The 12,620-nt window shown below is 46.6% G+C and overlaps 1 protein-coding gene across 1 annotated transcript; it reads right to left on the bottom strand.

Annotated features, from left to right (window-relative positions):
• Positions 1-330: 330 nt before the first annotated feature.
• On the bottom strand, positions 331-12,500 carry LOC135823444 (uncharacterized). The gene is made up of 7 exons (XM_065336297.1): positions 12,073-12,500; positions 10,549-10,623; positions 5,972-6,161; positions 4,569-4,697; positions 3,859-4,046; positions 2,647-2,893; positions 331-1,093 (listed from the first exon to the last, which is right to left on the bottom strand). The coding sequence occupies exons 1-7, from the start codon at positions 12,325-12,327 to the stop codon at positions 1,035-1,037; spliced, it is 1,143 nt and encodes a 380-aa protein (XP_065192369.1). The 5' UTR covers positions 12,328-12,500; the 3' UTR covers positions 331-1,034.
• Positions 12,501-12,620: the final 120 nt, after the last annotated feature.

The raw sequence follows: 12,620 nt of genomic DNA on the forward strand, positions 1-12,620 counted from the left end.
CTAGCCGCCTTCAAGTCAAGCGCTTTGCAACACATTCTTGCCTGCTTTTAGCTTTACGCCCATGTTTCTGTAGCTGTGCTGGAACTGCTCTATTTCGTCTTCAAGTCAAGCGCTTTGCAACACATTCTTGCTTGCTTTTAGCTTTACGTCCATGTTTCTGTAGCTGTGCTGGAACTGCTCTATTTCGCCGCCACTATTAACCGTTAGCCATGTCCCCCCCCCCCCCCCCCCCCTCATCCACCACCCTACACAGTGGGTCCATTGTTATTAGGCATCTGCGTGTTTTGGTTTCTCACCTATAAATAAAAGAATACTACTACTACTACTTGCTCACAACCAATTTTTTAATTTAATGGTTTATGAAGAAAAAAACAGTAAAGTGAGGCTCGCACATCAGCACTGCCACTGGCTATGGTCCACAATCGAAAAATTGAGTGTTGACCATATAAATTTTCGATGAACAGATTCGAGAATGTCGCACACCTCCGGCAATTCTCAGGATGAGCATGTGACGTGAATTGCACCAAAGTCCAAGTATGACTCAGATATACGTACATGTACATGAAGACAATCACATCAGAATTGATTGCCAAAATCGCACGATATAGCAAAACTAATATTCTAGAAAATTTCGAAATGTGCTATTTTCTGATAAGGATTGATGAAAAATGTGTGACTTAAAAAACCCAGATTTCATTAGTTCAATACGTAGAATTAATACTCACAGCACTAGGAGAGCAGGAAACAGCATACACTACAAACAATGTGAGGGAAAAAGACGTACTGGCCAGCAGCAAAGATTGATGAAACATATGTACAGTAGGTGGAGAAAGAGAAAGGAAATTGAAGAATTAAATTGGTCTGAGAATGAATAACTTTCACCTCATAAAGGCAACATTTTTGTTGTAACGCGGCAGTGCAGCTGGTAAGGGTGACGCCATTGTATAATTCGCGTGATAAATTTGATAGAGTTTCATAGTGATCTCGATATAAATGGGATATTTTGAATTACAACTGGGAAATTCGGATGATGCTCATACCTTCTCCGGAGGGTAAGCTTCAGTGTACGCTGGCGGGCCTCCAGCGCCGAGATCTGGCACCATAATTGGACACATACACACAGACAGACACAGACACACGCACACCTCAGACCTCAGACCTGCCCATCGCGGAAGCGATGATAGGGAACAGCTATGTTAGACATAGCAACTTGTGCTGGGATCACACCATTCAACAGCTTGCAAGGCTGATGAATTGACCGCCACTAATTTTAGACTGGTATGCACCACACAGCCGATTGAAATGGCTTTTTCTGGCCAGAGAATCCCTATTTTTTCATTCTTCATTTTTCCATTTTTCCATTTTTTTATTCCTTTTTTCTTACGTTTCTCTTTTTTTACACACACGCCACACCGCATACTCCGGCATACACTGGCTGTTGGTAACCACCCCTGGAGAATGAAAGAAGAGCTAGGAGAATGAGAAAGAGAAGAAAGACGTGTGCGACCATAATCGTCGGGAATTGAACCTGCAGCCTCTCGATTGAAAATCGACTGCACATACCACTGCACCATATGGGACACACACACACACACACACACACACGCACACACACAAACACACATCTTACGATGAGGACAAGTTCATTGTCATCACCGTGCCGAAATTCAGACACCAGCAACATGGTTGCTGGGAAGCATGAAAGTGATCGCTTCACTGTATGGATCAGAGCATGTTGCAGTGTTGCCACATCATTATAGCCAAATATCAGTAGGATGAAAAAAATGCATCATCCGGGGGCTTTGCCCCCGGACCCCCTCTCCCCCCCCCCCCCCATTCACAGTAACCCCAATGTACACACATGCGCGCGCGCGCGCGCGGAACAGTTAAGAAACCTTTCACGGCTTTGCGTGAGACTCGGGCTGAGTTTGCCGATTTTCCCCAGACAGCTGATGATTCCATTAGTGCCTTAGGAGAGAGCTATGGGAACACTCGTGATGAGCAGTAATGGCCAAAAATCTGGACCATGACTTCTAAACGAAGCACAAGGGCAAACTTGGATACTTTCATGGCTGTTGTCGGCAGGAAAAGGTCAATTGTCGGCAGGTCATTACAGGCCTCAAAAATCGGCAGGCTACTGACATGTCGGCAGGTGTGGCAACACAGATGTTGTCTATGAGCATGCACACAGTTTGCTCCACAATTATAAATTTTACTCAGCATTGGACCAAGTCAAATGATGATTCCGATTTGCTGCTGGTTAAACACACACACACACACATGCACGCACAAACACGCATCACACCACATGCATCATTCTGGCTTGCAGTATTCATTGGTCATGAATCATTTTATCATTTTCGTTCTGGTCAGGTGGTTCGTCACCTGCTTCCGTGGCTGCCGGGCCTCATACTTCCGAAGTAGTTGCGTAGGCAACCCGGGGCTTTATCATTTCCTGATGAGTGCTGTCTTTGTAGACGCGCATCCCGGTTAAAGTCGACCTACTTTACAAGTAGGGATGGTTTTGAATTCTAGCCGGCTTTTTAGTTGCGCTATGGCAAAATAATGATCTGTTTTGATAGCCATTCCGGTGTGGTGTGGTGGTTGATAAGAATGTTTTAATAGCGACTAATAATTTCTGCTTACCTGTGCTGGCTTGCTGCCGACTTTCGTCTGATGGTGGTGCGGATGCCATACTTCCATAGCCTGCAAACTGCTGTGCTCCCGCTGTCTGATACGAAGGATTCGTAGCGGGTTGTGGCTGCGCAGGTGCAGACTGGTATGACGGATACATGGTTGGTTGGTGTTGAGCCACGGGTGCCGGTGGTAGAGAGGCCGCCGCTACTGGGTAGGCGGCAACTGGTGCTGGATAAGCAGTTGGGTTATTGATGATCTGCGAGAGCACATGATATACAAACAGTTTACAATCTTCACACGGATACTGAGCCAACAAGCTGGAAGGCTGTTGGATTGCGCACCGGAGGTGTGTGAGAGCTAGATCTCGGGTCTTTGAATGTCTCAGTATCGTGTCAGTTTTGTGCACTATTATTGCACTTTCTGACCGATTATTATCTTGTTACAGTCGTGGATAGTTGCTTCATAACTCGTTTCCATGTGATTTCTTCTGTGTTACTTTACCATCTATTTCCAATTTGCAATCTTCAATCTTTGGGAAATTGTAGGCAAGTTGCTGTCTGATGATCGGTAAAAACTGTGAAACTCAGAGTTACAGTAGAAACGCTTTGATTCCTTCTTTCAAGTATGTGATATACTATTTATACGCGTGACTGTCCAAGTTACTGTCCCAGATACATTCAGCCTTAGAGAGATGCTCCAGAAGCGTGCAGACACATTGCGGCGCACCAAAGTCATCAACAATCTTCAGGATGCATCGCTAAGATGGCACTACATGCCTATGCTGAGGTACCTCCGCACAGCAGGACGACAATCTCTCATCACCAATATGTCAGTACCTTTAAAATTTTAATTTATATAAGTCATTTGACAATAGCAAAAACAATCTCTGGCGCCAAGCGTGTCTGCTGCATTTCAGACGTTCATCTTTGTCGTTCTCTAAGTAAAACATGACGAAATGCTGCGGAAATCTAATGTCGAAGAAGGGAGCTGTTGGTTAGCTCAACCAAGTCAAACCGTACACTGCGACAGTCTTGGCTAGTGAAGTTAGTACATGAAATCTTGCACAGCGGCGGAATTTTCATGCATCCAAGGCTCACGAGCAAACTCTGCAGCGAGGTGGGTCAGATATCTTGAGGGCAAGTTCGCAGTTGCCTGCCCGGAACAGCTGTACTATCAGTGACTACGGATAACATACTAGTATTATTATGTATCGTTACTAACCCGTGCTGCTCCGGTGCGCCGGCGAGTGGAACCGAGACCACCGTCCTCTGGGAACGGGCCACACAGCGACGAGCAGCAATAGCAGCGGCAGCAGCACACCACACAGCCGCTCACGGCCATCAGGAAGGCAAGCAGAAGAGACAATCCGTAAAGGATAGCAGACGCTGTCGACATTGGGTAGACGTAAGCTACAAGGAAAGACAGTAACATGCCAGTTAGACAATGGTGCAATATGTGGAAATACACAATACCACCAGCTGCAAAATCGAGCGCTAGGAACTTGAAATTCCATATTGATCACATACACCAATGCAACCGCACCATAAGAGCCGAAAACAAAGAGAGTTTGATACTATTGCCCACGTATCTTCCTTTAGTTCACTTAAAAGTAGTGGTGTGGACTTTCCTAAATAGAAATTTGTCCAATATCAGTTAGCAATTTTGCCAGAATTGGGCTTTGGATTCGCATGTCTGCATGGTTCCATGCTAAATCCGGCCAAGTGTATCGACTTGGCTGAAATGCTAACATTTTAACAACTTGCACATACAGAAAATCATCTCCATGGGCTCAGCAACCAAGCCAATCTGCACGTAAAAAAGAATTGTGACATTAAAATTGGGAAGAAGACATTGAAAAATATGAAAACCCTAAAGGGACTGTAGAGTGTAGTACGATACATATGGGCATGCACACACTCTTCCATACTCACTGAACACATCTTGACAGCTCCCGACGCCGTAGAACGTCATCGAATCGTAATCGCCGTACCAGTTCTCGTAGCAGCAGCAGCACGAGTTGGGCCCCACTCCATCGGCCCATGAAACACTGGGATCACACTCTACACGGAGTGCAAAGCAGAACATCAGGACAATCATTTTAACACCCATGTGCGCAATTATAATTGTCCTTTCCCGTCAAAATGTCATCCCAGAGGACACTCTCACGCATGATAGCAAAAGGAAAATTCAAGATAAGGTTCCCTGTCAAGCAATACATTCATTAGCCCACACTATGAGGTTGTTGGCATTCTACATTTCCAAATGCTAACATCCACATTGTGTTTTCATTTGCCAGAACATAATTTACTGGTTACAAAGGCAGAAGAGAACAGAGACAGCCGGCTAGGTCATTGTTGTAACGCTGCGTTTCATGCGCATAGCAAAGCTAAGGCAATCCTCAGGAAATCCTCAGTTGTCTGAGGATTACCTTAGCTTTGCTATGTGCATGAAACGCAGTGTTACAACAATGACCTAGCCGCCTGTCTCTTTTTCTCTTCTGCCTTTGTGGTGATGCTCCATCCTTGTGGTGTTGAGCACTCTAGGCAATCTGGGAACTCTCGCTATTGTAATTTACTGGATAAAACACTTCACAAAGACATCACAGGAAGGGTAGGGCGGACAATGGACCCACACCTAGATGTGGTGTTGTCGTTGCTTATTGCCATGATGGATGATCCACGCTGCACAGAGCGATATCCAGAGGGCACGTCTACCCAATCATCTGAGCAACTGCTTCATCATGGCTAGAATAAAGTACAGTCAGACCTGTCAAGGTGACCACTCGGATAAGGCGACCACCTGCGCAAGAAGACTATTACAGCCAGGACCAACGGGATGCTATTTCCAGTCAAATGACCCTGGATAAGGAGAGCACCTGGTAACAGAGACCACGTTTTGAAGGTCCCTTGAGCGGTCGTCTTAGACAGGTTTCACTGTGCAGTCATCCTTGCGGATTGTCTCTGCTGCTTGCCTTCCTGATGGCCGTGAGCGGCTGTGCGGTGTGCTGCTGTCACTGCTATTGCTTCTCGTCACTAACGACCCTTGGTCATGCAGGAAAAGAGTCGTTATTCGCGAGATTGAAAGTATGCAAGCAAATGGTCAATGGGTTTAAAGATGGTGCAGGTATTATGGAGTTGCTGTGGAGGCTGTTGTTCTCGAGGTTCTAGCCATCACGATAACATTACAGTTGTACGAAATAGTGGTTGCGACTTCGGCGATGACTTTTTAGGAATGGGTTTGCTCCCACACTACATTACGGTAGTGATAGTGCAACATTATATTATGCTTGTACGCTTTCTACATTCACACCTGCACCCCTCCCATGCATCATTACCTTCACACCCATTGGGCAAAGGTACTGGTGGCGCAGCGGTAGTTCTAGCACTGGTGCTGTTGTAGTAGATGCAACGCCTCATGTCGTCGGTCTGCACTGTCAGAATGTTCATGGACGTCAGGGAGCTAAAAACCAATCCCGTCACCAACAGGCAGCAAGTCAAACTGCAGGTGACGACGCCGATGATCAACTATAGGAGAGCAACAAGTCAGACAAGTAACACAAAAGCGGTGCATGGACGAAGTGAAATATAGCGTTCCTGCAGACAGAGAAGGGAGGGAAAGGAAGGGAGGGAGAGAGATAGCGATAGATACATAGATACAGAGATACTTTCATCCTGCAAGCAATGGAAACTATAAGGCCAGTATCGCTCGGATATTCCCTGAAGAATATACCAGTACCTACCAACAAGGAGTATACAATGAAGCTACTAAGCAGAGTCGAGGACGTCATTAAACGCATGCGGTGGAAGGCTCTCTTCACCCTGAAAGGAGCCAACGACGAGACCAGCAAGAAGACGTACGGCTTCAAGAGCACGAACTGCCCACCCCAGATAGAAGAGTTAAGAGCATTTGAGGACGACATGTACCACATGGTAGAAACCATTTCTTTCCGACGTGCCTCGAACCAGCTCCAGGACAAAATGAGGAAGGACATCAAGCTGATCAAGGACGGCGCCGAGATAGTTGTACCAGCAGACAAGACTCGAAACTTGTACCGTGTGCCAGTCCCCCAGTATGAAAAGCTGATGCGCGAAAACATAACGAAAAAATACAAGCTCGCTCCCGACAATACATACGCGGACATCAACGCTGAAGCAAAAGCGATTGCCGTCGACCTCCAACTGGAAGACCGAATGGAGTGTCTCGCCAAGGCGCAAGCGTTTGTAACTTTAAAGGACCATAAAGATGGCTTTGCAGAGAGGCTGCCATGCAGGCTGATAAACCCAGCGAAGTCAGAGGTGGGCGTGGTCAGCAAGGACATAATCGACGGTATCATCGGCCCCATGCGCAACGATGTCTGCAAGAATTTGTGGAAGAACACCTCAGAAGTGATCAATTGGTTCAAGGCGATCGAGAACAAATCAAGATTCACATTCATCGTGTTCGACATTGTGGACTTCTACCCGTCTATTACGGAAGACCTCCTGCTGCAAGCTCTCGACTACGCGAAGACGTTTGCCACAATATCCGAAAAAGAAACAGACATCATATTGCACTGCCGTAAATCGCTGTTGTTCCACAAAGGACAAGCGTGGGTAAAGAAGGAGAAGGATGGATCTTTCGACGTAACTATGGGCTCATACGATGGAGCTGAGGCCTGTGAGCTTGTAGGAGCCTTCATGCTCAGCAAGCTCCGCACACTTCTAGGCGAGGAATGTGTCGGGTTGTACCGAGACGATGGTCTGGCCATAGTCAAGGATGCCACCAGCCATGGAGCTGACCGCTTGCGTAAGGAGATAATCCAGGTGTTCCAAACACACGGCCTGAAGATTACAATAGACGCTAACAGAAAGGTCGTCGATTACCTCGACATATCAATGAACCTCAACACCGGTACCTTTCAGCCGTACAGAAAACCAAATAGTACTCCAGTATATGTTGATGTCAGCTCCTGCCACCCGCCACAAGTATTGAAGCAGATCCCGATTGGCGTTAACAAGCGTCTTCAGCGGATATCTTGTAATGAAGACGTCTTTAATGATGCCAAGCCCGTATATGAGGACGCCCTGGCAGCAAGCGGACATCCAAGAACCATGGCATACAGTGACGAACCGGAACAAAGGAAAAGAAGGAAGCCGCGTAGCAGAGATGTGATTTGGTTTAACCCGCCCTATAGCACAACGGTCAGAACCAACGTTGGTGCAAGGTTCCTGGGCCTCATCAAAAAGCATTTTCCAAAGGGTTCGGCACTGAATAAGATCTTCAACAAAAACAAGATAAAAATCAGCTACAGCTGCATGAGAAACGTAGCCTCCATCATCAAAGGTCACAACGCTGCGAAGCTCCAGCCAAGGCCGCCCGTTGAGCCTTGTAACTGCCGGGTCAAGCCATCCTGCCCGCGCAAGGGGGAATGCCAGTCGACTGACGTCATATACCAGGCACATGTGTCATCTCCCCAGACCAAGACATACACCGGACTGACGGCCAACACCTTTAAATCGCGCTACAACAACCACTCTACAACATTCCGGCATGAGAAATACTCTACATCGACGGAGCTCTCAAAGCACATTTGGGACCTTCAGAACGCCCAGCGCAACTTTGACATCAGCTGGAAAATAAAAGATCGCGCCCCATCCTACAGCAACATCAGCAAACGATGCAGCCTGTGCCTCACGGAGAAGTTTCACATCCTCACCACTCCAAATGCCATCTCACTTAACAAAAAGAGCGAGTTGGTATCAAAGTGCCGCCACCAGCGCAAGTTTTTGCTGGGTTATGAAGTGACATAACGTGTATGATGTGCTATGGGTTTGGCGTGTGTGTGTATGTGTGTATGTGTGTGTGTGTCTGTGTATGTGTGTGTGGTGCGTGTGTGTTTGGCGCGCGCGCGCGTGTGTGTGTTTAGGTGCGATAATGCGGGAGTGCGGAGAGTGTGAGAACGAGAGGCTGTGTGTAGGTATGTGTATGTGGTGCATGCGTGTGTGGTGCGTGTGTGTTTGGTGTGTGTGTGTGTGTGTGTGTGTGTGTGTGTGTGTGCGTGTGTGTGTGTTTAGGTGCGATAATGCGGGAGTGTGGAGTGTGTGAGAACGAGAGGCTGTGTGTATGTGTGTGTATGGTGCATGTGTGTGTTTGGTGCGTGTGTGTGTTTGGTGCGTGTGTGTGTGTGCGTGCGCGTGTGTTTAGGTGTGATAATGCGGGAGTGTGGAGTGTGTGAGAACGAGAAGCTGTGTGTGGATTAGTGTGTGTGTGTGTGTGTGGATGAGTGTGCGTGTTCATGTTTCACCCAGCACCTGAGATGTTGATTCTGGCACGTCAGAGCGTACTGCCTCTGGGAGGTGTTGAATGATTATCATATTGTCTGCACTGAATTATTCTATCTCCTCTGCTTGCCTTCATATACCTGCGTTTTTCTAATCTCCTTATGTTGTCTGATGATTGGTTGTTGCCATGAAACTCTGAGTTACAACAAAAACAGCCCTATATATTTCCTTTTGTGTACCTCTTGCGTAGATACAGAGATACATAGATAGATACAGTGCGGATCGGCTATAGGGTTGTCGGCTATAGTAATACCTCTTATAGTGATCGTATTCTCAAATTCATTTTCGTAAACCACCCCTTTCTATACATATCGGATCGGCTATAGTAATAATCGGCTATAGTAATATATCGGCTATAATGATACGATTTCTGTGTCAAAATGATCTTATTGCATACATTTTTCATCGGCTATAGTGATTATTATAAAAAAGTATACATCGTACATGGCGAGATCTGATTGCGGCAGCCTGGAAGCGTTGGTACGACTATGATATCCCTCGGAGAAAATTCGAAATGTCTGGCGTTGGCTGTGCTTGTTGTTTCGGGGCATGCTCGAGCGAGATCGGAGGCAGTAATGAGTACCAGCGCTGAAAGGCTACCGTGGTCTCCGCCGAGATGTTGGAGAAGGCATTCAGGTAACAGCGAAGACGATCAGGGACGCGGAGAAGCTTCTCCGTGACATACGACATCACGCGTCGATCGATCTGCCACTTGGAGCGGTTTCAGCGGTGATGAGTCGAGCAATGGTGACCCAGACTGAGACTCTACTCCCACTAATCGATCCTGTAGATATTGTTGATATGTCGATTGAATGTGTTGAAGTGTTTCTCTTCCAAAAGAACATATTCCTTGAAAACTCATGTCAAAAAGTCACGAAGCTTTTGTTTCCGCAGGAAGTAGCTCTGCACTGCGCGTATTGCACAGTCACATGCACAGCACGCTTCTGCACGCTGCACTGATTCGAATGACACCATACACACATGTGTCAGGCATACCTAAGTATGCATATCGCCTATAGTGATATTTTCACGAAAATCAAACACCAACGCTATAGCCGATCCGTACTGTACATAGATAGATAGATCGAGAGAGATAGATAGATAGATAGAGAGAGAGAGAGAGAGAGAGAGAGAGAGAGAGAGAGAGAGAGAGAGAGAGAGAGAGAGAGAGAGAGAGAGAGAGAGAGAGAGAGAGAGAGAGAGAGAGAGAGAGAGGGAGAGGGAGAGAGATAGAGAGAGAGAGAGAGGGAGAGAGAGAGAGAGAGAGAGAGAGAGACAGGGAGGGAGGGAGAGAGAGAGAGGGGGATGGAGAAGGAAGCAGACACATAAATGCAATTATATTCATGTACTACTAGTATTTAATCTTCTAATTGTCAGGAAATAGAGACCAATGTGGTGAGAGGGAGCAATAGTCATCCAGGGAAGGAGTAAATTTATAGGTTTATTCCCATGGCAATGACCCTGGAAATCACTGGGACCTGTCTCTAAAATTTTAAATTATGACCATCATCGTTTTTTGGCTTCCAGCATCGTGTGCTGAGTGTATGGAGGTGTATAACTTGCTCCATGCCCAGCAGAAATTGCTACGTACGTGTATTTTCGAATGCTTCATTCCACGCAGTGCTCCGGACGACACAATGACCATGTACAGGCCCACACAGAATGCCTGCGCACAACACAAAGCATACACATCACAATCAAGTCTGGTAGCACACGTATGGTGTATACGACCATGGACATACCAATTTTCACCAATACCTGCGTTCATGAACGCTCGGCGGGGAATTTCATTATAATGGAAGTACTGACATGCTATCCTCATACACTCCTTGCTAGAGTCAATCCATCTCAAACTGTTGCTCTTGTCCGTTGAGGACTAACTACGCTATCTGCAGATCTTTTGCAAGAGGAAAGTGTTGCCGAAGTCGCACCAACTCTTTCTTCACATTAGGAAAGTGTAGCTGAAAGAAAAAATTGTAATCATGATGTTTGGAGCTAGAGGTGCATTCTCTCAAAGTGCTGAAATACTTTGAGCATGGCGAAATGATTGGCCCTGTAATCGACCTTGTGTCGTACCACCCCTTAGGAGACTCCCTTCGATAGGCATCTATTTGCCTCTGGAGGATCCGTGAAATAAAAATCAATCAATCAATCAATCAATCAGAAGCTGGCTCCAGGCCTGAGCCAATACAGCTGTCAAATAATAAGACAAGGGAGATACAATTGGTGACCAATGAAAAATCCCTCGGGATTGGCTGCCCAAGCCCAGGGCCCAGCGCATTTTAGATCATGTCGTCGTATTGAAAGCAGTGAAACCTGTCTAAGACGACCGCTCAAGGGACCTTCAAAATGTGGTCTCTGTTAGCAGGTGGTCTCCTTATCCAGGGTCGTTTGACTGGAAATAGCATCCCGTAGTCCTGGTTACAGTGGTCTTCTGGGGCAGGTGATTGCCTTATCCGAGTGGTCGCCATGACAGGTTTTACTGTACATCAACACGAACACTGACTTCTCCACTACACGGACGTCAGTGCCTGCCTGAACGTTAGTACGGGTGTGACCACTAAATTTGAAAGTACGTACATGTACTTATGCACAGACTTTTTATGGCACTGTGGACCCAGTCGTGTCTAAGGCAGCATCAAGGAGCCGCATATGCCTCTTGCACTCCGACGCGGATGCAAGAAGCCCAAGATACGCACAGCGTGTGCTGTTCAATAAATCACGGTTTGTGCGACACTTGGTTAGACCAAGTTTTGAGCTTTTGTAGGACTCAAGGAGCAAGGATACTGTAAAAGTTGACCACATGATTTTTTGTCAATGGATGCACACTACACTCATACACATGTACGACTCATATATATCATTTGCTTGTTCGCTTTCACTGTTTGTGTCTCGCTTTTCATATTCATAAAAAATGTCTTCATCTCTCAGAGGAGCTGGACCCATGGTGGGATGAGGAGGCATCGGTGCCTGTTCATTTAGTGAAGTAAAATAAAATACCATACCCCAGTTCGCTAGCTTATGCACTTTCCCATGGCCCATGTAAGAATAATGTTCCAGAAAGTACGGTACAGACGCACACCATGATACACGTGGTGCAATTTATTTTACTCACAACTGCAGCAGCCCACACGGCGCTGGATTTTACGTTGCTCCAGTTGTATTCGCCCGAGGAATCCATGACGAAGGGGATGTACGACTGAAGGCCAAGATTGGCCACGGAGAAGGCGAACACGAGGATTGACATTCTTTGTAAGTGCTGAAAGCCCCGAAAGGGCAGTCCACCCTTCCACTCGATCGGCTCATTGCTCGCGACTGCTGGATCAGATGGAGCATTCTGGATGGGAATGTAACCTCCTCTGTTCGCCATTGTAAGTAATTGTTATAATGGTATTTACAGAACAGTCTCCTTCCTCTCACGCTCAGGCGCAGATAAGAATGTATCACCTGATCACCAGCACTAGCAGACTGCAGAGTTGTAGACTGCTAGCTAGCGCGCGGTAGATACAGTAGATCTATTTATAGTATACTATTTATAGTGGATATGCATCTCAAAATCACAGGTAGACTAATCTTTTGTGGGTCCGAGATCTCGAGACTCGACGATCTCAATGTCCTGCGCTGCATGCACGTGCGCGGCGCAAAACGGGTTTTTGCAGCCCA

Source organism: Sycon ciliatum, chromosome 8 (assembly GCF_964019385.1).
Source record: "Sycon ciliatum chromosome 8, ocSycCili1.1, whole genome shotgun sequence".
Lineage (NCBI taxonomy): Eukaryota > Metazoa > Porifera > Calcarea > Leucosolenida > Sycettidae > Sycon > Sycon ciliatum.

Bases quoted from the DNA above. Each gene is read 5' to 3' on its own strand.
- LOC135823444 (XM_065336297.1), bottom strand. From the start codon at position 12,327: ATGGCGAACAGAGGAGGTTACATTCCCATCCAGAATGCTCCATCTGAT. The intron at 2,894-3,858 runs GTTAGTAACGAT...GTGCTCTCGCAG, and splicing joins GGCGCACCGGAGCAGCACGG to ATCATCAATAACCCAACTGC. The intron at 1,094-2,646 runs GTAAGCAGAAAT...TTATGGTGCCAG, and splicing joins TCGGCAGCAAGCCAGCACAG to ATCTCGGCGCTGGAGGCCCG.